General features: G+C 50.8%; 2 protein-coding genes across 2 annotated transcripts in view; one reads left to right on the top strand and one right to left on the bottom strand.

Annotated features, from left to right (window-relative positions):
* The first annotated feature begins 1,961 nt into the window (after positions 1-1,961).
* On the top strand, positions 1,962-24,794 carry crim1 (cysteine rich transmembrane BMP regulator 1 (chordin-like)). The gene is made up of 16 exons (XM_029832727.1): positions 1,962-2,566; positions 5,470-5,631; positions 5,843-6,016; positions 11,509-11,751; positions 14,618-14,797; positions 16,231-16,434; positions 17,387-17,516; positions 17,809-17,859; positions 17,918-17,962; positions 19,156-19,277; positions 20,011-20,232; positions 20,512-20,724; positions 21,731-21,952; positions 22,402-22,524; positions 22,595-22,773; positions 23,205-24,794. The coding sequence occupies exons 1-16, from the start codon at positions 2,269-2,271 to the stop codon at positions 23,397-23,399; spliced, it is 2,763 nt and encodes a 920-aa protein (XP_029688587.1). The 5' UTR covers positions 1,962-2,268; the 3' UTR covers positions 23,400-24,794.
* A 35-nt stretch (positions 24,795-24,829) lies between these two features.
* eif2ak4 (eukaryotic translation initiation factor 2 alpha kinase 4) overlaps positions 24,830-25,670 on the bottom strand; it is a 14,030-nt gene continuing 13,189 nt past the window's right edge. Inside the window, exon 39 of the mRNA XM_003962594.3 lies at positions 24,830-25,171. Coding sequence (XP_003962643.2) covers positions 25,114-25,171 — 58 coding nt within the window. The 3' untranslated portion in view covers positions 24,830-25,113. The remainder of the gene's footprint in view (positions 25,172-25,670) is intronic.

The following is a 25,670-nucleotide window of genomic DNA, read 5'->3' as shown; positions in this document are numbered from 1 at the left end:
ACAGATAAGCCCAGCGAGGGCGATAACCAGCACTCTGCACGGAGGAAACCCTGACGCACTTCCTGCAATCTGGTGCGCCGCACGCCGTCCACTCGCCATGCACTCGCCATGCACTCAACACTCCGCATCACACGCCACGACCTCGCTGGGCAGCTCACTTCCAAACCATTATGCAGCCTCCCTGAAACAGGAGCCTCGCCACTCCGGGACCCCCCCCAATGAAAGATCCAACTGACCCCCCACACACACACACACGAGCCAAACAGGAATAAACCAAAACGAATGGAAAGGTCTCGTGAAAATTGTCTGCACGTGTGAACAGATGCAGGAGACACGCTGGACGTGTTCTAGTGTAGCTCCTACTCACACATGTTTGAAGGGGTGTTAAAACACCAAAATAATCAATGGGACATTGAGATATTTGACATTAGACTGAATTAACATTGGACTGGGAACTATTGTGAAATATCAGTGAGCAAATGCAAAACCCTCCATAGGTGGGTGGGGGGGTGGGGGGTGGGGGGGATAGCGGGACCTGAGCCAGCCGGCTCCGTTTCAAAGCTCGGTCAGACAGGTCAGCGATGGCAGGTCACAATCTCTGCAAGGGAATGGAAACTGAGGCTCTCCGTGGTCCTGGGCTGATCTGTCATCAGCCGGCGGTGGGTGTCCGGCCAGCGGTCGGCAGTTCGGCCCATTCGGGGGTTTGGAGGGTGGGGGGGGGACGAGGGAGGGCGGAGGGAGAGCCGGAGCACAAGAGCAGAGTTGTGCTGCGAGGCCTGATTATGCGTGCACGTGGGCCCGGTTTCCTGGATGCCGTGCTTGTGTTGGAGCAGCCAGCTCCAGGCAGATGTTGCAAATAAAGGAGGCGTGTGTGTGTGTGTGTGTGTGTGTGTGTGTGTGTGTGTGTGTGTGTGTGTGTGTGTGTGAGTTTCGGAAGTCAAATGGCAGCTGACTGGTGTCTGAAGAGGGTGTACATGAGCTCATCCTCGTCGTTTTGATATGTGATGGCAGATTTATGCACGGAGATTAAATTGTCTGTGTGGGGCACTCACACAATAGACCTCCAGCTGCGCCAACTGCCCCCCCCCCCCATACACACACACACACACGCACACACACACACACACAGATCCATCTGCCAGTGTAGGAACACGCAAACACTGCTTGAGCAAACATAACCTGACCTTTTACCTTCCCAAAACCATCTGCACACACAATCAGACACCAGCGAACGCATTCTACGTGCGCAAACACTGCAGCCCAGGATTGATAGGTGGCCACCGTGATGCCTGATGTGTTTGATTACAGGGCCATGACGGGCGTTATGGCTGTATTGTTGAGTGGCAATAAAAGGACAGTTAGCTGGTGTTGACAAGAGCTGTACACAAGTGCATATTCGAGATATTTCTGGTTTACATCAATATTTCCTTCTCCTATAATTTAATCTCAACTTTGGGGAAAACTCATTACTTTGGTGCATTGTTTACATGACATTGTACATGAGCTCAAACATGAATCCATTAATGTAAAATAAAAGTAGATAGGAACCACTTTTTGTACTTATATAAGGCCCCATGATGTCATTTTTGTGATATAAACACATTTAACTCAAAGTGTTTATTCACTAGCGCTAGAATTAAACAAATCACTTTCCGATTTGGTAATGTTTTAATTCATCTTAAATTCCCTTGTTTGTAAATGGAAATGATGTAATCTCTTAATAACGGATTTCAGGGCAGGTTATTCTGCTGGGTTTCAGCGGTTTACATAATGTGAAATGTGACCGAAAAACAGCAACTTTCACCCGAAGTGTTCAAAGTTGCGTCATTGCGCAACGTCGATCCGCGTTTCCGAGCGAAACGGCCGTGTTCCGTTTGAATCGTCCCTCCTCCGGGGCTCCCCGACTGGCCCGCCGCTGCGCCAGTCAGGCAGAGGGGGCGCGCCGCTTTCTATATGCCTTCGTCTCAATGAGGTTCAGATTTTATTCTCGTGTGTGCCTGTCAGTGAGCACGAGTGCTCGTCCCAGTCCTCCGTTTGGAGTTTACGCGTCTACCTGCGCGCGTCGGAAGCGTTTGGACCGCGTGTTTTGCGCACTATATCAGAGTTGTTTTCTTTTTTTACCGTCTTTATGTGATTTCTGTGTAATAAAAACGCGCCTGAAGTGAACACAACTGTGAAACTCTAAACTTTCCAGTCTTATGCGGCTCGACTCCTCAAAAGAAGCGGAGCGTCTTTCCTGGGAAACTCACGGAGCCTTTCTTCTCAACCATGTTCGGCAAGTGCTCCGCTGTGTTTGTGAGCGTCATCTTTTTGGTGCGGGGGCTCTGGGCCCACGAGTGCACGCCGTGTAACCTCCGGACATGTCCCGTCAAAGCCCCGCACGACTGCGAGGGTGGCCGGACCTTGGCCAGGGATCCGTGCGGATGCTGTGACCAGTGCGCCCGGCTGGAGTTGGAGCCATGCGGCGGACAGGACTGGGCGCACGGCTACTGCGCTCTGGGGCTGACCTGCGCTTCCATCAACTCCACGGGAGCGGTAGAAATTCCAGAAATAGGAGTGTGTAAAGGTGAGTAAAAGACTCTTGTGTGAAAATGTTGTGTATGCTTTGCTGCTGGGGTTGAAACATGTTTATTGAAGAACATGTTGAGGGCATCTCTGTTGAAATGCCCGTGTCTGCTGCCAGGTATGAGAGACCCGGACTAAAAGAGGATTCGTTTTCAGCTATTCTAGCTCCTTTCAGTAGCTCCCCCTCCCGCTCATTTGCCACTAGATTAAATGTCAGTTTTCGGTTTCAGGCACGTGGTTTAATGAATAACCAGCTGGATTTATCTCAGGATTCTATCAGCTGGGGGTGTCGGGAATGTAATGGGTTTGCAGGACCGTCGGCGGATTAGGTTCTATCCCATGAATGAGCTCATTTTCCTCACCATTTGTGTCAGAGCAATGTGCCTGGGTCAGGTCTCAAGTAAATGGGTACCAGTGACTTTCTCCAGAGGAACCAGTGACAACTGGGATGCTTCTAAACTAACTCACCTGCACTTTGTCTGGTCTGTTTCAGAGTGATTGAAAGGGACTGTTGGCGAGGGGAGAGTGAGCAGCTCTCCAGAGCTGACCCTCCCCTCATCCCGTCTTGGGGTGGTCCATTTCAGGAGATCTCGGGCCCCAGGCCATCCCAGGAGACACTGCTGCTGATTGTGCCTCACATTCAGGTTAAACTGGCGCCTGGAGGACAACTTTGCAAATTAGCAGCTTTGCAGGGGAACCCAAATGATTCCTCTGATTGAGTCATGCCGCTGCCCCACGGCCTTGGGGGGGCCGCGCAACCCTACTGACCCTTAGATGGGATACACATACGCACAGAATCTTTAGACCCCCCCCCCCACCCCCCCCCTTCCTTCAAAGGTTTGAAGGGTGGGTCAAATCAACACCTTCCAGTGTGCTTCCTGGTAGTCTGGCTCCTGAAGGCTGATCCCAGATTTCCCTTCTCATGCTGCAGGGGTCTGAAAATGAGCAGCCTACCAATCATACGCAGAGGGTAAATGTCATCTGCTAAAGGTCCAGGGTGTCAGCTCTTTAATGAGCTATTCAGATGATGCGAGATGTTTCCCCGCCATGTTTATGCCTGAAACAGACTTGAATGTGAACTCTGGTTATTCCTGGATATTCCTCGTCATCTTTTTTCCCCCCTTGAACACTGAGCGGGTTGAGGTTGAAATTCCATCAACCCGATATTTGAGTTGGCTCCCCGCTACCGTTGCACACAAACTGCACTCATGCGTGACAGCTCGCACTGGATCTGAAGGTGAATGTGAGGATGAAGCCTCAGCTCAGAAGCCCTTGCTCATCTTCCGCTTCATCCTATTCGCCTCATTGATGAGCCGAACGGTGACATCTTAGCAGCTTTATTGTTTTTGCTGGACTCTTATGTCTGTGCTCTCACAACAAGTAGCTCTGCAGGCACTTAAAATACCGCGTAGCAGCATGTCTGCCTTGCTGGGACACCGTGTCCGCTGCACTCCTTCACATGCCTTCTACTTGTCTTCCTCTGGTATTATCTAATGTTTCAAAGACTGCCTTTTAAGCTCGCTATCAGCCAGAGGGACTCGAGAGGTCAGCTTTCCCATCATGGCTCTGGATGCCAAGACAAGTGCTCTCAGCGGCTGAGAGAGGATTCCCCCCCTGGGATGAAGCCACAGACCTTGGCCCGAGTCATGCCAGGCCAGACAATAGATACGGAGGCCAGTCCGGCTCAGGGTCAGGGTAAATGAGGCTAAACTGCAGCAGACCAGTTAAGAGAAACTCCATGCGACGGTGTCTTTAGTCTCCAGACAGAGACCTTTTGACTTCCATCTGTTTAAGCGCCACACACACGGGCACCACTGCCTCCGCCTCAAAACGAAATACCCTCCCAGGCACAGGAAAGCCTGGGGATGGAAGGAAAAGTGAAGCTGAGGATCATTTTGAGGTGAACGGAAATCGCAGAGGAAAAACTTTGGTGTGCTTTATTGAAAAGGCTGCTTGTGATCTGCCAGGCTGGCTGCCTGAGAGAGCTATTAACAGCACAGGCTGACTCAGGTTAGAGGTGGTGTAACCTTCCACAGGCTTCCTACATTAAGAGCAGTGTGTGGCCTTGCGCTAGGGCTGAAAACCATGACAAAAGGCTCCAGTTTTAGCATGCTGTGGCGTATTTCCCGACTCCAGCGTCTCCCGCTGCACTAGCCTGGTAAAGGTCCTGGTGTTTTTGTTATATGATGAAGCCTTTCACCTTCCCTCCGTTGCATTGTTCTGCTCTCGCTGCAGAATTATGATAAGCTTCGCTCGCGCTTGCACACTGCTAGCTGGGGCCTGGGAGTGAAATACTTTAGAAGGTTACTCTGTGCTACAGTTTGTCTCATCCTGTTTACTCTGCTGCCACGCTTGCATGCTTGGACAACTGTGAAGGAGGGTAATTTAGGGGTATATATGTGTGTTTATGTATGCTTGTGAAAGGAACACTGTGGATGTTGGGGTGCTTTATTCTCATGGGTGTCGCTGGGTTTGGGTTTTTTTAGCTCACAATAATGGCGAGACGTTGGAAGGTCTTATATTCCTGTGGATTGTTATGTGTCGTCCAATTTGGACGAAGCTTCGGGGTTGGTGGTTGGGGAAGGGGTGGGTGCTCAGTGGGCCAACGAAGGGTTTGTGGGTAACGGTGGTAAGTGGCGCTGCAGCAGTAGGCAGAGACGGAAACCCTGGGAGGCCTCCTCGGTGTGGAACAAAACAAACAAATGGGGCTCAGAGGTTTAAGGAGTGTGGCACAATGAAGGCGGATGGCTGGGCTGAAAGGGGTCTTTCACTCCAGTGTCCAGGCAGCATGTCGCAACCGGGGCTCAAAACCTGGCTAGCGTGCCCTGTGATTTCACTTAAACTTCGTCGCTAATGTCATCTCTACGCTCACGTTCTTTCTCTTTGGTTTCTGCTGCTCCTCAGTGCTCCCCGATCACCCTGAAGCCGGCCTGGAGGATGAGCGCTGTCCTCTGGTGACAGGCTGCGACAGAGCTGGGGGTCAGTGCGTGTGCGACGCACGCCACTCCTGTTTGGGCTCCTTCGCCTATCCGGACCGAGAAAGCTGCACGAAGCCCGGTAAGTCAGGTGAGGCCCCTTCCATCCCAGATGGGTTCCAAAATTCTGACGCGTGTATTCGCGCAAAATGACGAAATCCCCCAGAAGTCCGGGGGAATAATGTTGTCCGTTGGTGCGAGGTAATCCATAACAGATGTGAGGTGACTAACGCTACTCGCATACGAGAGTGGCGTCTTTATCTCTGACTCATCGATGACTGGGGTCTATGTCGGCGTTCCAGAGGGCCGTAGACACGCGCACCGGGAACGACACAGAGAGAAGTACGTGGGCCCGTCCAACCCAGCCTGCACGTTCTCTGGCTGTAACCTGACCTCCGAGGGCTGCGTGTGTGAGTCCCAGAGCTGCCACCACCATTTTGCCTACATCAACCGCAGCCAGTGCCAGGAAGCCGCAGGTAACCTTCAAATGACCCGCTACTGGAACCAGTGGCTTTGGCCAGTTCTGGGTATTTAATCTGAAGAGGGGCGTAGGGATTTATGCAGGCCTCTGAGATGGATTTAGCAACTACAAAGTTACTTTTATAATGCGACACCTGCTTATTTCGAACATTAATATCAGGTGGCTTTTGCTGCTGAGGCCCTTTCATGTCCCGATCACCTTTCAGCAGAATTCCTGTCCCGGCTCATTGCGTGTGTGAAAGGAAGCGTAGGAGTCCGTAGCACTGACCAGTGAAACTGCTGGGATTCTTATGGACCCTTAATGGTTTTACATTATTAGAAATCGTTTTTGTGCCCCTTTTTACCGGTTTAAATCCTCAGTCTCAAATGTAATATTTTCCGGCCGTGTGGGGGAAAGGTATCGATGAAAACGTCCTTCCCGGGAAACCTCCATTGAATCCATCCAGCTTTCACCCTCTTCACGCTCATTTCTCCTTCATTTCCTGCTTTTCTTGCTGGCCAATTTGAGAGGGACTGATCAAATACAGTCATGTTCATGCGACTCTTCATTAAAGCGTGAAAAATCAGCCAGATCTGCCAGAAATTGAGGAAAAAGTTCCATAAACATCGAGGGGACATCTCTGAGTGCACGAAGCAAATGCAGCCATAGCTGCAGCAGTAAATAACTGCTTAGAATAGCGGATGCTACGTGCACAGGCCAGAGCGGAGAGCCTAAAGAACAACCACAGATCAACATTCTCCCTGATTACACACATTTAGGTGAAAAAATTAGACGCTCACAGATGGTTTAAGTTGCTAAATATGCAACGCTAACCCGTACCTGCGTAGGTGCCGCGTGACTGCAAAAAGATTTGAAAAACAATATAATGTAAACATGTGTCCGAAACAGCCTCCCGCTGGAGCGTCTAATTGTTTTTTTGTGTTCCTTGAAAATCCACGTGTAAATATAGCTGTGAGACACGTGTTGCTTTCCGTTTGACGTTCCGGCTTTAAAGGAATGCGCAACATAAACACGTCTGCCATCATTTGGCCTTCAGATAAAACGGAACGCGTCTCGAGGCCGCTCGCTCGGTAAATCCCACAGGAAGCGTGTTCGCCAAACAATTGCATTTGAAAACATGTCACTGAGGTCTGGTGTTGCAGGGGAAGATCCGACCCCCCCCCACATCATAAAGCCCGAGCCAAGCGGATGACAGTTAAAAGTCACGCCAGTGAAAACTATAAACAACATTTTTCAGCAGCTTATAAGTTCTCACTGCGCTCACACACACACACACACACACACACACACATCTTTCCAATGGCCCCCCTCATTAAGCAACATACCAGATTGTGTGTCTGTTATGTCTGTAAGTATTCATGTGTGTGCAGAGAGATGCACACGCGGCTGCTGGTGATAATTATCTTGTTTGTGTGGACGTCTCAGCGGAGATATTCCTTTGTCTGTCATCGGGAAGAGCTTCCTCTCCGACCAGGCCGGGACTCTGTGGTTAGGATCTTACTTGCTCGGTCGCGTTGGGCTCCGCGGAGACTGCTTCCATCCAGCCCCCTGTTGCCATGACACAAGCGGTTATTAAGATCTTGTTAGCAGATGTGCGGGAGAGAAAAGGCGTCTCGTAAACCCGCTTCCGCTTCGCATTAATGCCGGTCCTGTCTTTACATGCGCCCGGGACGCTAAAGTGCCAATAAAAACGCCTAAAAAACGGTTTCTGAGGGGAACTATAGATTCACTTCTCACTTTCCGTCAGTGGCTGTAATTTGGGAGGAACCCTTTGTGCACCAGGCGTGTTACCCGCATGTTGGGGGGGAAAAGGGATGTGATACGTGCAGGCGGGTGAAAGGGGGGGGTGGCAGACGCAGGAAGACGGCGAATCAAAACATGCCATTTTTGTCCACCTATTTTTGTCAAGTGTCGGCCCAAGAGGCTTCGGAGGGGGGCGTTTGGTAATTTTACGCCCAAGAATGGTTTACATATTTCATGTGCGATAAGGCCCCTGGCTGCTTTTTCAGAGGAATTCCCCCCGCTGCTCCCTGAAGAGAGGATGAGTCAGTGGATTCAACCGCAACCGGAATCCCTTCATACTAACATTTGTGTGATGAGGCACACAAGAATTAAGCCATCTGGTTGTCCGCCGATGTTTTTGTTTCTTTTCTTGGCTAGCAGTCACGCAGAAGTTAATGCAGGGGGAAGCGGCGTGCACAAGCTGACCCCACGCCCACAGAGTCACACGCCCACGAATGCCACCACCGTCCTGCCTCGCGTAGCCCGTGTGAAAGGACTGTTAGTTCTGCTTGGTTGCAGGCTCTTTGTGGTGGAGCTATTTCCGGCCATGCTGGACCTGCAAGTGGCTGGCAGGGGCATGGGATGCCTTAGTGAGGGTCGGTGTAGCCAGAGAGCTGCCCAGTGGGTCATTACTTCTGTTGGTATGGGTAAGGGGTTCAAAGACGAAAGAAAAGTCTTGTGTGTTGCCCGAAAAATGAGGTGGATTTCAATGGAACGGCACCTCTCGGCCGGTCCATCCAACAGCCAACGCATACCCGTGTATGTTCAACAGATGAGGCCTAGATTACGATCATAAGCAAACTGTACTTCCTTTAAATGGCAGGACTGAGGCGCATATTGACCCATTTTTCAGCAGATGCCCTGATAGGCGGTGCACGCTGCGGACGTCGAGGCCTTCAGTCAGATACCAGCGGTGTGTGCGCTTTGTCATTTTAATCCCGCTGGCCATCTGACTGCGAGAGAATGCACACGTGCTTGCTATACTCGCTGGGCTCCCTCGCAGACATCTGAAGATTCTCATTTCACCCTTCAAACATTCACAGCTGCGCCCGAGGAGATCGGCCTGATCAAATACCTATTTACTGGGAGCGAGGGAGCGGCGCATGCAGGCGCGCACGTCTGCCACCGACCACCTCGTGCTTCGAACTCCAGACACCATCCTGCAAAGTCTCTAGAGTCTCTTTGCAATGACCCCCGTCTGTGCCTTTTGGCCCCCCTCTGTTACCCTCCTGCTCCGTTTACTCACACACGTTTGACACAATAGGCTAATAGCCGAGCTCCGCGCCTTCACAGATCCACGTGAAGTAACCCTTCCTGGGGTAACTTTTAAAAACCTCAGGACAAACCCGAAATCTGCAGAGAGCACCGAGACTGAGACGGCTTTGTTCTCCGCTGACTTGCTTCCAAAGTCAGCGAGTGAACAGAACTCACATTGTGTGCTTTTTTCCATGAGTAAACTCAGGCTGTCAACACAGCCTCCTCTGCCTGGCCAAGCCGCTCTGGTTTGGTGAAAGACTCGGCTCCTTGTACTCAAAAAGAAGGAAACCCCCCCCCGCCCCCTTAAGATAGAAGGTGTTTTTCTCCCTTTAATGAGCTGCTGACATGCCCAAGATATGCGGCGCTAATAAAGGAGACTTTCCGTATCCCTACCTCTTCCAGACGTGTGTCAGGTGTGCCTTGCAGGTCAGAGGTTTCCTGTTCTTTGTTATCTTTCAGTCACACGTGTTGCCCAATCTTGGAAGGATTTAGCAGACCTAACGCACCAGATCTTGTGCGCTCGTGCTAGCTGGCACACGGCCACCATTGTGATAAAAAAAAATGGTTTAGTAGGTGCTAATTACACAGCCACAAATGGCAGAGGATAAAATCCATTTGCTGCCATCTCTTCACCCCATTCCCTCACTCTGCCTATTGTGTGGATAAATGCATCAGCCAGAAAATTACCTTAATTGGACCTGCCAGGGTTGGAGGGGTTTTGGCGGGTGCATATAATTCTGTTCATTTAAATGACAATAGTCTGTCTGCCAGCTGCTTTTCCCGCCGCTCTCTAACCTCGGCTATTATCGCCGCTGAAAGACTAATCAGCCTTCTCCGAGACGCGTAACAATGCATGCAAAGTGTTTTTCACTGCAGAACATTGTGCGCGAGCGATCCTCCGGGGTAATTTCTATGGCTTTAAGCGTTGCGCTCGAGGTTTTCATATGCAAAACCAGCTGAGCAACGGCAGCAGAAGACGTTCAACTTCACTGGATGTGAGACGCAGGCCAATCAGTGCTTCCAACTGAAGTTTATTTAACTCCGGCGTCGGAGCGAGGCCAAAAACCGTTAAAAGGGTTGCAGCCTTGCTTAATTCTGGGGTATAGCCCTCCCTCATTTTCTTTGACACTGCTCAGCTGTGATGTTTATCAATGAGAGCCTTGTGGCGGCCTTTACTGTTCCCAGGTTGCTCGAGTAAACGGTACAGAACAGATATTTTATACTGCCTCTCTGTTTATCTAAAAGTCTGACCTTTCCTCATTCCCCAGCTTCATCTGTCAGAACCGTTACTCCCACCAAATAAGGTCTTTTGGCCCCTCTTCTCCGTGTTGATTCTGGGTCAGATACACATCAGATGGCTGCATAATTGCAACAGCAGCAGAGGAAGGGGTCAGACTGGGGCATCACAAACTTTGACCCTGACCTGCTGACTGCTATCTTGTGTTGGAGCCCAAAGGGATCCACTTACCGGTCCTAGAATGAGTCACGTCCTCGCATTGCATCGGCTTCGATCTGGAAAGGCCATCAACAAAAAACCAAAACCGAATGCACGTGTCACAGTCGTTGTGTAACAGCCAATTAGCCTCTAATAATGTGTGGTGGCAGACTTGTTACCACAGTGATTTGTCATATCCCATATCCATTCTCTGCTTTGAACTCCAACAAAGTGGTCATTGACTCTGCTCTCAGGAGGTGATCTGGAAAATAACTCAATGATTGACAATTATAGTTAGCTCGGCCCGATCCTCTGCCCCCACCTGCACTGTATAGATTACAGTTACACAGAGGAGCAAAATAAACACGTCCCTTTGGTTACGGTAACCCAATCTTTGTAAGGTAGCTACTGTTCTCATACAATGACTGTACTGAGGGGCCCTCCACTTTCCTTTCCCTGGGCAGTTTCCAAAATACATCCTCAAACCCTCCAGATCAGAATTCTAGCGCCCGTGCAACCGGTTTCCAACATTAACCAGGGGTTTTAGCTATTATTTTGGCTCTGCTACCAGGATGGATAAACACATTCTGCTATGCTAAGTAACTGGGAGGTTCTAAACTGGGAGCAAGAAAAAGCTCCATTGAGGTTTGACAGGTATTAATGACTTCTTTTAGACTGTGAGGGGCTTCTAGGGGTTTCATGTCAGTTGGGTTGGACTGGAGGGTGCTGCAACTCAACTCTAAGGGGCTTTAGTGGAAACTCATGTGCATCACTGATTCTACACATGACTGAGACACCTCTGATTCAGTCGAGTCTGGACCCACATGTCAAGGTGTCCTTAATCAACAGAATGAGCCCCAAATTGCTCTTCTGAACCCTGCACCCTGCAAACATGCTTGCTGCTACCATCGCAGATGTAGACGTGTAGTGAGTGTTAAGTGGGCCATGATCTTGTCACATTTAGGATGTTTCCTTTATCCTAACCTTGATTTGTGTCTGTCTCTGTCTTCCAGAGGAGCTGAGGTGTGCTGGGGTTGTGTGTCCTACCCTGGAGGTATCTTCCTGCCCAGAGGATTCTGTCCTGACCAAGAGTTACACCCCCCCAAACGGTTGCTGCCCCTCTATACCACCCCAGTGCACCTGTGACCTCAGTGCCTGCCACAAGCTCCACTGCCCGAGTGGACAGCGCGCAGTTCCTCTCAGCAAGGCCAGCGGTCGACCGGGGGACTGTTGTGACATCTATGATTGTCAGAAAGGTGATTTTTGCACTTGAGTGCACACTACACAATCTCTTCCAATTGCTCTGCCGGGGGGGCAGTGGTGGCACAGGTGGGGTGAAAGTTAGCGCCTTGGAGGAAGCGATTTCTTTATCCTCTGAAAAGGGCTTTTCTTCCCACTGATTAATGAGCAGAGATGAAAAGGCAGAATGTTGAATCTATAATTCCTGCCGGGGCTGTTTAACAGGCCGAGCTCACCGCTCTGTGTTCACAAGCATTTTTCAGGGCTGGACGTAAAATATTTCGACTTCCTCTGGGGCAGTTAAATAAAATTGATTTGTGGGAAGTGAACTGCAGAAGAAAAATGGCAAGCAGAGAGCGTGGACCTTGATCCCACATAGAAAGACCTCAGATGAGGCCCGGGGCCAGCCAGGAGGGTCGGGGAGACGGGGAGGGGACCTGCGGTCCAGAGCTGTTTACTCTGCGCTCCCAACAAATATTCGCTGTTTTACCAACAGAACAAATTCCCATTCTGGCCTCTCCACTTGAATAAATGAGTGCCGTGTCCTGGAATTAATGGACTTAACGAGCCTAGTGACCAGAAAAGTGCTTAGGCTATGAATTTGCTGAACAGAAGTGCAGTGTCAAAGGGTTCCTGTCTGGTCACACGTCCAACGGGAAAAGGTTCAACAGTTCATTGATGGGAATGCTTTTTATGTGCTCCAGTCTGCCAGTGGGGAGGGTAATCGAGTCCGGCAGCCTAGGGGGCTGAATGGCAGCCGTGGGGGCCATGGGATCAGTGTTTTGATAACAAGTGTCTGCTGCCCTTTGGGTCTGGGGCTTGATGCCTTTTGTGCTCCCACTACTGTCCGTTAGGCCCGCATGACTGCGCGCCGCGTCGGGAGGCTCCACAGATGGAGACGCGGTGGGGACAGACTGGTTTCCACCTGATGCCACAGACGCGCACGTCGTAGCGCACGTCAGTTGTCAACTGGAAACGAGTTAAGGTTAAACACGGGGGCTCATTTTTAGCCTGTGTCGGTATACGCAGCGACAATAAGTCCCACCTGTGTGTTTTGGCCCCCGCCCACGATGGACCCTTTCCACTGCTGGCTCCTGAAGGGCTGCAACTGGGTGGCAAAGGAAACCTGGCAGCACCGTCCTGACCCGATGTCATCTAATGTTACAGATAATCCCGTTTGATCCCATTTAGCCTTGCTCTGTTGTTGATTAACACTTTAGCTGGCAGAGTGAGCCCCCCCCCCCACACACTCAGCAGATGCCTTGTAAATTCAGGGCTGCGTGAGTTCTTTTGAACTCGCCCGTGTTAAACAGTAGGGCTGAAATCGCCACAGGAATGGTTTCCAGTTCACTCCAGCCTGAACTCCCAATAAGCAACAACCAGCAGCACGTCTGCTAGTTCTGGAACCAGTGAAGCTGGTGACCCGTCCCTCCAGGATGGTGGAGTTGGGTTTGGTCTGGTTAGAGACTGAACGCCACCTCGACGCCTCAGATTGTGTTCAGCTCCCATTGCAGCTCAGCAGAGACTCTGGGAGGCACAAAGAGGAAAAAAGGATAAAGCAGAATGATGATGAAGAGGGGGAAAATAAATCCCCACTCTCTGTTGGCCCATCTGCTTTGCATTAGCGCGCGGCGCTGCTTGTCAGGAGGCGCGGGGGTCGTCAGACGCTCGGAGGCTCCGCTGGAAGGTATGGCGTGCAGATGCTGCTTTATCCTCCGCCCTCATCCATGGAAATGGCCGGGCCCAACATCTGCTCGCATCTGTACAATACAGCGACGTGCCTCTGTGATCCTGGAAACTTTCTTATGTAACCACATTGCCTCACCTCTCGCACTGCTGTGAGTTTGAGGAGTTGTGTGGTTGCTCAACAATGACCACCCAAACCACCGCGGTGTGCTTCGGCGGGTAATTGAGCGTTTCCAGTGGAAGGGCTGCTCGTGGTTTCGAAAACTACCATTTGTTTTTCCCGATTAACCGTGTTTCCTTCAGACAATTTGTGGAAATTAAAAACCCAGAACATTTTGCCAACACGTTTAAGGAATGATTTAAAGGTAATTAATGGGGGGTTGCGTTAAAGAGCCAGTGTTTTTGACCCCTCTTTTTCAGATCTGTGTAACTACGTTACACTGAGCTGTCGTGGTAAATGCAAAAACAAGCAAACGTGACTGTTAACCAAATTTCTCTTCTAAATGGATAAATGTAATACAAGACGTGTTATTGGAGGAGCTCTGGAGCTGTTAAATGTCTCCAATGTTGATTTTGCCCTCAGAAAACAAGCTTTTTAAATTAGCTCCTTCCTTGACTTTTGAATAAAGGTGACACCACCCTTTTGGAAAGTCACATGACTTTCCTGTCACATGATTGTCACCTGATCACCACAACATGATGCTTAGCTAAGGGCTTTAGTGAGCTCAAGCCAAACATCCAGCTAGTGATAGGAGGAGCAGGAGGATAGATGCTGGTGAAGCTAAGCAGGTCATAGCGTCGATTCCCGCCACGAAGCCTCGAACCCTCCACATCCTCTTTCTCTTCCTCTACACTGTCCAATAGCGTTTCCAGATTTGAGAGATCTGTGAAGTTCCTCCCTGTGGACTTGGCTTCATTGTCTTATAAATGCCGACACGCCTCGGCCATCGGTGCCGATCTCAGTCCAGTTAAGACGAACACCCACCTCAGTCGAGCCAAACGCGGATGGGCGGATGTTTGGCTCTTGAAGGTGTACACGTCTGAAGCTCCGGCGCTCATTTGGCTCGACAGCCATGATCACGTTTCCGTTCTGAACAACCACAGGGCGAGAATAATCTTTCCCAAATGTATTGGGCACCCTCGTGGTGGTCGGTTCAAACATGGCCGCTGATTCCCGATCGCCTCTGTTCTCTTCAGTCTCTCCTAAGTGCGTCCACAACGGGAAGGAGTTCCTTGAGGGGGAGGTGTACCGCATGGACCCGTGTTGGCTGTGCCAGTGCCGCGGCGGGATCTCCTTCTGCTCCAAGGCGGAGTGCGCTGAGCTGGACTGTGAAAACTTCTACATTCCTGAGGGCGAGTGTTGCCCCGTCTGCATAGGTATGCACGTCCACCACTCGGCGTTATTACGCTCCCACGTCTTTCTCTCACATCCTCTCGTTTTCTGATGATTTTAATGAGTTCTGGAGATTCTGGTTAAGCTCTCTGGTCTAATCGGCTCTACAAATCCTGTGGTGGCGAGAATGAAATCTCCAGCCGCTAATTAGCGCAGCTAGCCTACCTTGACTCTAAACACTGTTCATTTTATGATCCATGCATTTAGGCTAATGAAGGCTATTTAGGCCTTTATTACCTTTTTATAGAATTTTTACTGGATGAAAATCTTTCAGTTCTTCATCAGTTTTTGAATGATTCTAAATGAAAGGTGCGCGTTGGCGGGACGGAGCCGAGGCCTAATCAGATCTGAATTATGGGACCAGCGTTCAGACAAGAGCGTAACTCCGAAGGAATGGATGGTATTTCATGGAATTTGAAGTCAGATGTTTGCATAAGAAACACATTTTTAGGCGAGTGGTCGGGGAGGAACTCTACTGTGAGCTCATGTTTGGTAGTTGGGGGTAAAAAGGTTCATTAATTGTCTGTGCTGTCCTTAAAAATCTTACATTAAGACATAACTTACTCAGCCAAGAAAGCTACTTATGTGTTTTATGAGATAATAGCTCATTTAATACCTCTTCCTTTGACATTAACTTAGCTAAAGCTCTAGTATGTTGCATTCTGGGAGTTTGGAGGCTCTAATACAAACCAATCTTGGCACCGGCTTCACCACTGCTGATCATCAAAGCGATCACCGAAGGGTCTAAAGCGACGCTTTAAAGAGTCATTTTTAGGGTCACGGTCAAATGTGTGTGAGGTGCCGGCAGTGAAAGTGGAGAAGAAAAATGGATCCTTTCAGGTTAATGGCAGCCAGATGGGCAGCACCTCCCGTCTGACGTGGCTGTGCAGCGTGCCGCCGCAACACGTGTGGAACGTTCGCATCAACACCGAGGCTATAAATGAGTTGCGTGTACTTGTGGAATGATGTCAACCTGCAGGCGTCAGAATGCTAAAAAAGCCTTCAGTGTTGCGAGCTAATGCTGGCGGGCAACAATACACATGAAACCACGGCAACGAGAGGTCGGGACAGTGCTGCACCACTCATTTAATGATGCAAATCCCGGATTGGTCCATAAACGGCGCCGCAGCCGTCAGCCTTTTTCCACTGTCGTCGCAGGAAGTTGTTCCTGTAGCAGTTCTGCCTCGAGGGGACTGGTGATGTGGTCCACTAGAAACTTTAAAGGACCACAGTAAAAGACCCTCTCATCATTGAGTTAACAACTGACCGTGTAAATCAACCGGTTAAATGATCGTGATGATCACAGAGCAACGTTCTTTAGGTTGCGTCAGTGTCGCAAGCGAAATGGTCGTTTTGGGTTAAATTGGCGTCTAGGCGTCCCCTTCCTTCACCCCGTCCTCTTCTTCTGTCCTCCCAGATGTGGAGCTGCTGGCGGTGGACAGCACCAAGGCCAGCTGCTGGGTCAACAACAAACTGCGGGCTCACGAGGAGCAGTGGAAGGAGGACGACTGCACCTTCTGCCAGTGCGTGGACTCGGAGCCGCACTGCACGGCCATGGCCTGCAAGCAGAGCTGCCAGAACCCGGTCAAGATCCCCGGAGAATGCTGCCCTTTCTGCGAAGGTACGGAGAGCAAGGGGGGGGTCGATGCGTTCCAGGGCCCGAGTGGACCCCTGTACCGCACATAAGAGGCTCCGGCGTCCTCTTGGTTCTGCCACAGAGGCCGTGTCAGCATGGGCTCATTAAAGGGAGGCCACAGAGCATTCTTGGGGCCGCGGGCTCCTTTGTGCGCCTTTATTACAGTTGCCCGCCAAAATGAGACCCACCTGCGTGTGTGTGGGAGGCAGCATAATAGAAGTGGATCCTTTCTTTATGCGAGCGTAATTAGTTACAGCTCGTTGAGCTACTCCTCCCACCGAACGTGTCCGGAGAGCAGCTTCTGACAGCCCGTGTGTGGCTCTTTTGTTGTGGCTTCACAACAAATCTGGCCCCCACCCAGGGGAGATTATAATCTAATTTCAGTCCAGTGGGGTCAATAACGGGAGACAGAGGGGTCCGACCCAGCGTCCCGCCGCGGTGTAATTTCATTTCATCTTTATTATTTAGCGTCTTTACGATCAGAATTGTCTGTAAGCGCTTTAGAGTGGCAAAAAACCTCCTCTTTCACAGGATGAAACCTTGAGCAGGACCAGGCTCACACAAGGTGACCCTCCAGTTGGCAGAGAGGGGGGGGGGGGCAGATAGATGAAAGAATAGACATAAATCATGCTAATACATTCATTACAACAATGTGTCTTTATGATAAATGAGCGGGTCACTGGGGTTGCATGCCAGAGGTCAGCAGGTCATCGCACAGCTATGAAGTTGCCGGAACCTGTAGGTATAGAATCAAGGGGGGGGGAGGATGGGGGTACAAAATGCTGCAGTTATCAGTAATTGCTGTTTGGCTATTACGGTTAGCGTTAGCTATGCTTGAGGGTTTCTGTGCATGACGGTTAAAGAACCAATCGTTGGATGCTGGGAAGGTTGTTGCTGATGCCCCCCCCCCCACCCTTCCCACCCTTTCGTCCTTCAGAGCCTTCTTATGAAACCGTGAGCCCCTTGCTGTGCCCTCCCATGGACAACTGCTCCCTGTCTGGTATCGACTGCCCGTACGGCTTTCCAGCAGGACCAGAATGGGTGTCTGCTCTGCCAGTGCCTCAGCAGTAAGTCCGCTCTCCTTCCTCAGCGTTGATGGATCTGAAGGGTTCAAAGCCTCGAAGGGGGGCGGCCCCACCGAACCGTGACCGCGATCCGCCGTAACGTCGAGCACGCAGCGGGCCGCCACAGAGGCACGAACGCGTCAACCATAATTCATGAACCATAATTCATGAACCATAATTCATGAACGTGGCCTCACTTGGCGTTTGAGCAGCCACGTGCAGCCGCCGCTCCAGCCTGTGATGGATGGTTGTGGCCGCCATCACATGACCGCCCTCCCTCCCTGCGCTCTTTCAGACGACTCCTGCCCGGACCTGGGACGCTACTGCCCGCTGCAGTGCCCCACGGGCTACGAGAGGGACGACTTTGGCTGCGAGGTGTGCGAGTGCAGCATCCCCGCGCCCAGGTGCCGACCCCTGACCTGCAGCAAGACCTGCGCGTACGGATACGTGTGAGTAGCCCCGGTGGCGCCGAGCCCACCTGCGCTCCTTTATCTTCCTTTTTCAAGCAAACGTGGCCGTGCTGCGACTTGCAGGAAATGAGACGCCGGTTATGTAAGACAGTGAGTGAGAGGTGAGCAGTTTCATAATGGACCGACGTTGTTGTCCAGTTAGCGGCTAATTCAAATATTACAGCGCTGATACAACAGTTAGCATCATTTAATAAACAGCTACTAAGTAAAGCCAAGTCAACACAGCCATGTAAATAACAACAAAACACAGAAACCAGCAACAATCACACAGATGGAGTCCAGTCTCATTAATCCAGTGCCTGTTTGGAATTCTGGGAAAAGAATGAATCAGGGGCAAAACTAATTTATAATCCTAAATAAATGGTTCTTTGCTGGTGGTGAGTCTCCTGTGTGTGTGTGTGTGTGTGTGTGTGTGTGTGTGTGTGTGTGTGTGTGTGTGTGTGTGTGTGCTCGCTAGACTGTGAGGTCCTTACAAGGATCTCGGCCCCTTGCAGCTCCCGTCCCCCTAATCCCGTTTAACCCATCACACATCTGGAAGTGGTCTTAACCGGAACATTTCTTCCGCTCTCATTTCATAAATCATTGCTTCGTCTCAAAACAATGAGCAAATGTACACGCAGTTGGCGTTCCTGAGGCCCTGCCCCCCCCCCCCCCCCCCCCGTACTGCGGAACCGCGGCTTAGAGCGGGTGAGGGAGCCGGCGGGGGTAAAGGAGAACAGGAAGTCCGGGTTCCTTCATGAGACTGTCTGAGAGCTCCAAAGCCTCAGAATTCAGCCACCCCCAAAGGCCCCTGGGGGCCCCCCAGTGCCTCCCTGAGTCTCTCTATCTCCCCAGAGCTGTTTGGTATTTCACACAAAGCCTCCCTCTGCGTGTTTGTACAGTCGGGCAGCGGCCGGTCCGGAGGTCCAGTCATCCACGTCAAACCATCCACAGCCTGCTTTTATCAGACTCGCCCCTCACACATGAAGATTAATCAAGCAATTACCCGAAGCTAATGAGGTCGTTGCTTCATTAACAAGATCTCATCGCTTATCCGAAAGGGAGGAAAGACAGCTGGATCGTAGCTTAGCGTAGCACTGAAGTGATCCGAGAATTTTTTGGGGGTGTTTTTTATCCCCTTTTTGCATCAATTCCTGTTTTAATTCCTGCATAAATCCTTTTTCATCCCTCAGGAGGAACAAACATGGCTGCGAGATGTGTCGCTGCATCAAGTGTCCTCCCTTCACCTGCGACAAGCACTGCAGCGACGGCTACCGCCAGAACAAGAAGGGCTGCTCCATCTGCATGTGTAAAGGTAACGCCCTCTGAAGTATCCCGGTTGGGAGAGCATGCCGAACAAAGACGGACTCTATTCCCACTGGTCACATTTCTGTTAAGATGATGGTCCTCAGAAGAAGGGGGGAAAAAAACTGGTTGCTCAATATGGTAGCGAAACCGCTAACAGAGGAAGCTAATGGAAGAGGAAGAAAGTGTGTTTTTCTCAGTTTCGTGCTTATTTTGGTGTTCGACAACATTCCATTTAAAACACACACACACACACACACACACACACACACACATCCTCTTTCATCCACATCTTCTCACTTTTGAGACTTTTTGGGTTTACTCTGATCCGAGTTTAAGGCAAACAAACCGATGCCGTGTTTACGCTGCACCACATTTTAGCTGCTTCTTTAGTAACTGCAAATATCTCGACCTCTGGCGTTTCCTGTGGCGCGCGGCCGTAAATAACCTGCTGTTTGCCTGATTCTTCCCGTGAATTCTTGCATATTTTCTAAGTTTACCTGACAGAAACAGACATAAACACGTTTAATCGGCCGTTGCTATGAGCGGAGGACGGTTGTGCGAATATTGACGCAAAGGTTGGTAAACATTCCTTTAGGCAGAACTGGATCCAGCTAGCTCCCGCTAATGAAACTGGACAGAACGCAACAACGCTGGCAGGTTTTTCGCCTGAATTTCCGAGCGTCTCTGCTGATCCGCGTCCTCCGACGGGCCGATAACCTCTCTGCCTTTCCTGTGTGTAGAAAGCGCCCACGTTCCGAGCACCACCGCCCCGGCGCCGCCCACGCCCGGCTTCTGCCTCACCTCTAGCGGACGCCGATACGAGGAGGGCGACGGCTGGCACGACGGCTGCCGCGACTGCTACTGCCACTCGGGCCGGGAGATGTGCGTCCTCATCTCCTGTCCGGTTCCCAGCTGCTCTCAGCCCGTCGTGAGGTCGGACCAGTGCTGCCCGACGTGCGAGGGTACGTCTCAGGTCGTCTTTTTGGCCCCACCGGCTTCCCCGTTGCCGCTCTCAGAACCAAAAACGGCTCTCGGAGTCGCTCTTTCATTCCCGCCACATTTTTATCCGCTCTTGAGATATTTATAGAAGTGTGACTCAACTTAAAACTTTAAGGAATGTCTACAACTTTTCAGGAGCTCCGCGCCGCCAGGGACACATGCTAACTCCTAACAGCTGTTGGAGCCAGAGAGATTTTTCGTCCAAGGCTAACGCTTTCCTCTTCCTCTCCTCGCCGCCGTAGATGAGTCAGGCAGCGGTCAGCCGGACGGGGTGGACGTGGTGTGCCAAGCCCCCGGGGGGGAAATTTACGTGGAGGGCGAGACGTGGAACCTGGACGAGTGCACACGCTGCACCTGCAGGAAGGGTCGCGTCCTGTGCGACACTGAAGTGTGTCCCCCGGCGCTCTGCCAGGTGCCCGTCAGGAACAAGGACACCTGTTGCCACGCCTGTCCAGGTAACTGGGGGAAAAAAGCTAGAGTTAGCGACGGAAAACAGGCCGTAAATTCTGCTACTAGCAAGTATAAAACCTCCTGAGGTGCCAGATGTTTTAGATATGTGAGCTTTTGGAAGGTTGGCCACACAGACTCGTAAAGAAACCGGCCGAGGCCGGTCGGGGTTTAGAAAGGGTTCGTCCAGGCTGCTCACACTGGACGCTTTTTCATAACTCGGCAGAATCGGAATGGCAAGAATGTTCCTGATTTCACTCCATCTGTTCTACTCCCGTGGTTGTTGGGAATAAAGCCCGGCAGCTTGTGTCCAGGCGGACGCGAAAACACACGGATATTTTATTTCCAAGCGTCTTTGAAGGCATCAGACTAACCCAAATACGCCCACGCGGCACAGGGATCAGCAGTGCGTGACCGCGCTCCTCCGGAACGCCGTCCGGCCTTATCGCTGCATCTCCACAAAAGCAGATTGTCAGCGGCTCCTCTTTGATACCGGCCTGGTCACCAGGAATGTGGGAATAATGCACATCTGACTGACAGGCCTGTGTGCGCCGCGACGCGCACGTGCTTTAACTGAACTCTCCAGTCGGAAGGGAGCCGAACATCTAAGGCCTGTGGCGGCCTATTGAGACGGAGAAATGAGATCCCCGAGATGGCGACCGCCATATGGAGGCACTTGTGTTGTACAGTAAAGCAACTTATCTTTAAGGCCTCGCATCTTTAATGGACGAGACGTTAAACTGCGGTTATGTAAAGGTCACACAAAAGCCTTTTTATTCATTTATTTTTCCTGGTCCATTTTCCCGCTGCTAACCTTTTTAGCTCCTCGCCGGACCAGCGGTGCACATCAGCAAGAGGAGGGTGTTTTCTCTGCACTTGACTGGAAGGACGGTGCATTTAATGTACAGATCGAGGTTAAAACTGCTGTTATTGTTAGCATTGTTAGCATACTGGGAGACGAATGTGTCGCGCGGCCTCCTTGCTCACCCCGACTGTCCCCGTGTGCGTCCCCAGATGAGACCCAGAGCCCCTTGCTGCCGGTGAACAGCAGCCAGCAGGAGTACTGCATCACCAACGACGGAGACGTGCTGCTGGCGGGAGACTCCTGGAGAGCCAACGCCTGCACCAGCTGCACCTGCAACAACGGCACCATTCAGTGCTTCTCCCAGAGCTGTCCGGCCGCCAGCTGCAGGGTGCCCGTCCTGCGCAAGGGCCAGTGCTGCCCGCACTGTCTGGGTGAGCGTTGGTGTTCAGGACCAGCGGGTTTACGGGGGGCGGGGGGAGCCTGCTCTCCGGCGTTCAGTCGTCGGGCGCAGCTGCTCTGGCGCTACGCGGGCAAACGCAGCCGCCGCTCGCAGCAGCATTCCATGAAAACGTTCTTTTAGCATCCGCGCATTCACACGTGTTTCCTGTCCCCGGCTGAATCGGCCCCCGACGCTCTCTTTATGGCGCCGCAGGAAGCGAAAGCTCCGCGTCAGCTTTTCCGACCTCAACGCCGGCTCCCATTGTTCCCGCTGATACTTGCCGCCGTTGTTTTTGTTCTTTGTTCTAAATGCGGGTGTGTTTTTTTTTTTTTTTACGATGAAAGAAAGCGCCGGTAAACAACCCAAATTCCCAAGAATTCACACGTGTCCGGAATCTCCTACCCGTTCGGTGGGCAGTGAATGTTACTCCTTTCTCAACAGAAATGACATCACCGGTGCCAGCGGCGCCGTCTACAGGTGTCCCCAAGACGACGGTCGTTGTCACGGTGAAGAGCGAGTCGTGGATCACCACCGTCACCGTGCCGACCATCGTCGCCGACAGAGGTCAGTGAACTCACCCACGGCGCCTCGAGCATCAAACGCATCGTTTTTGAATCCTTGTCTCCGCCCCCAGATGCTCCAGGTTCGGTTGAGAACTACCCGAGTCATACGGAGATGGCCCTTATCTACCAATCCGCCGCCTGGATCCTGGCCGGCCTCCTCCTGGCCATCGTGCTCTTCCTCATCGTGGCGATCCTCATCAACAAGAAGAAGAAGTGGGTGCAGATGTCGTGCTACAGCGCGCCAAAGAAGGTGAGGAGCCGCCCGTAGATCACATGAAGCGGCTCATTATTTCTGAAGGACGGGCTTAAAAACGGCTCCTTGATCTTCTGCTCCAACCGGCGCTAAAGCTGTCATGACTTCGGGATTAACGTGGTTTCCCCTCTGACCTGCTCGGCTTCCAACTCAAACGAAGCTCGGTCCTCCGTCAAAAACGCTGACCCGTCAAACTCTGCTGTCAGAAAACTTGTCTGAAGGGATTATCGGAAGCCAAAAATAAGCTAACCACTAAAAACAGGTGGTAAACAGTAAAAGTACGTGGGTTTGAATGTGTTCAACCCACCTACAGAGCAGTTTTTAAATTTGATTATTGATCGTCGAATGCTAACCTAGCCTAAAATGATCTTAGCATTGTTTTTACTCAAAGATTCATCCAAATAAAATCCTGTCCCCCCCCTGCCCAGACGGTGATCCTAAAGAAAGAGGTGAACAAGAACTCGGTGGTCTACATGGAGCCCTCCAAGGAGAACAAGTTCCAGAACGTGAAAAACGACTGCGGCATCATCCATTTCTCCCCGGAGATGAGCTCCCCCTGCATGGAGAAGATGACCATCCCCAGGGCCAAGCTGAGCACGGGCAACGAGTGGACGCCGCGCTAGCGACCTCGCAAGAGCCGCCCGACCCCTCCCGCTCTTACTGCTGTACAAAAGAGGACCACACACACACACACACACTCCCACAAACACACACTTCAACACACACCTTGGGCGTCGGCTTCTTCTTCTCTGAAGCTGAAGATGCTCTCGAAGAGACAAAACGGACCTCACGGACACGTGAAGCCGGTCTGGGCTGCGGTGAAGGACGCAGCTCAGGGAGGCTCCTCGGATGCTCTTCTTTTATTTTCCATCACCTAGAAACTGGAGCAGACAGGAGACGGAAAGGGGTGCGAATCACAACGCCGCCTCTCGTCGTTTTCATTATCGGGACCCAAAGGAACCGACGATCCGGCCGGATCGGCCCCCGAGTTCAAGCAGCCAAATACGGAGGCTCCTCGCCGCCCACCCCGATCCCAAACCCTTCTTTTCTGTATATTTCCTCAGTATTCGTGCATGTCGTAGCGTTGTTGTTGGAACGAATGTCTCCCAGTTTGTAAACGGCAGAGCCAAACATTCCCGCTGACCTCCGGACACGGATCCAGCCCTTCCGCAGTCGCGCCGCGGAAGGAGTGGGTCACGAGAGGAGGACGAATGTCAGTTCATCAGCTGCAGTTGACTAAGCGGCGCCGGATCGCGTCACATTTTGATCCGGTTGCCGGACGAATGTCTTTGATAGCTCGCTTTGATTGTCACAGCTAGCAGTTAGCCTTAATTCCGTAGCCTTAACGGATTCTGCGACACCTTTTTTCCCATTCATTATCCGTGAAATGTAAAAACGGTAATATATTCCCCCGGCATTTAGGTGAGGAGACGGCATCAATAATGTCTTTGATCAGAATCAAAGCAGATCAAAGAGAGCTGGTGATTTTTAGTTTTAGGAAATCTCCCTGTGGGGTTCTTTGGGGGGTGAAAGCGCCTGATCAGGGAATTCTGCGGAGATGTTGAACCACTGGCGCGAAGCATCGCAGATCCCGACTCGCCACATTCTGATGCCAAAATTGGTTGGAGACCAATTCCCAATGAAGTGTTTAGGAATTGTGTAGATTTGTCTTTTTCTTTTTTTGGAATTCTGAATCTTGTGCTTTAAAATGAAGAGGTGACTGTTGACTTTGGCAATTCTTTGTTCTTTGTGTAAAAAATTAGTTGAAATTAGCAGGACAGAAGAGTACCTTATTTATTTTTTCACATAGCTTTATTTATTAATACTATAGGTTGAGATTTTTTTTCTTTTTTATGAACTGGTAGCCAAAGCTGCTGTACATTGTAGACTATTTACCATTTCTATCTGCTATATTCTATACAACCTTATTTATTTCACTGTTGCAAACCTGTAAATATGTTTCCTAGATGAACTGTAACATTTACACTTATTTTGAAAAATAAATCTGTGAACCAAAAGCTTTGCTCTCCACAGAAAAGGCTTCAACCGGGCACCGAGTGGGTAGAAAAGTATTTTATTTCTGCTTTTTGTCACATCGCTAAATATAAAACTTGCACTTCCAATACAAACTCTTAACATCTATCAATCTATTAAGGCATTAAAAGTTCAGCAACCGTCTAAACTGAGAAATAATAAAAATCACAACTTTTAAGGACTTTTGTGAAAACTAAATTCAGCCTTATAAAAAAAAAAAATAGAAAAAAAAAAAAAAAGCTCTGGTTTCTTCCAGTCTGAAAGATTCAGTAGGTCGAAGAACACTGGATCAGGATCAGGGGCTCAGACCAGGATCTTGTAGTAGTCGTCCCTGTAGCTGTACAGAACCACCACGCCGACCCTGCGGGTGAAATAAGAAATGTGTTAGCACAACATGCTAGCAGAGAGCTGCTAAACGGCCAAGAGAACAGACAGTGAAGAGAGGAAATTGAAACCAGCTCTGGAGAGGCAAAGAGGAAGTCACAAAGCTTTGATATTTTATTTATTGGTACCATCTCATTCAAAAAACTGAAAATCCGCTAAATCCCCCACAGGCGACATTCTTCTGCTAAGTTTGGAAACACACGAGCGGCGTGGCCGAGTCGTGCTTTGGTGTTCTGGGCATCAATCACCGAGGGTGTGGAAGGGGCCGACGCCAGACGACCAAAAAAGGCTAATCCCACGGCAGAATTCGCCTCGGGAGACGGGATCAGTGGAGGATTTAAGGTTCTTTAAGGCGGTCGTTATCCTCCTACCGGCTCCCTTTGAAGGACGGTCACTGTTCCACCTGGGGCGCGAGGGTTCGCTCACAGTTCTGGAGCGGCGGGGGCCCGTAAAAGGAGAGCCTGCCTCTCTTAAGG

The sequence above is a fragment of the Takifugu rubripes genome, chromosome 2 (genome assembly GCF_901000725.2).
Source record: "Takifugu rubripes chromosome 2, fTakRub1.2, whole genome shotgun sequence".
Taxonomy (NCBI): domain Eukaryota; kingdom Metazoa; phylum Chordata; class Actinopteri; order Tetraodontiformes; family Tetraodontidae; genus Takifugu; species Takifugu rubripes.
Note: the sequence above shows the minus strand (reverse complement) of the source record. Positions and strands in the feature narration are given on the sequence as shown.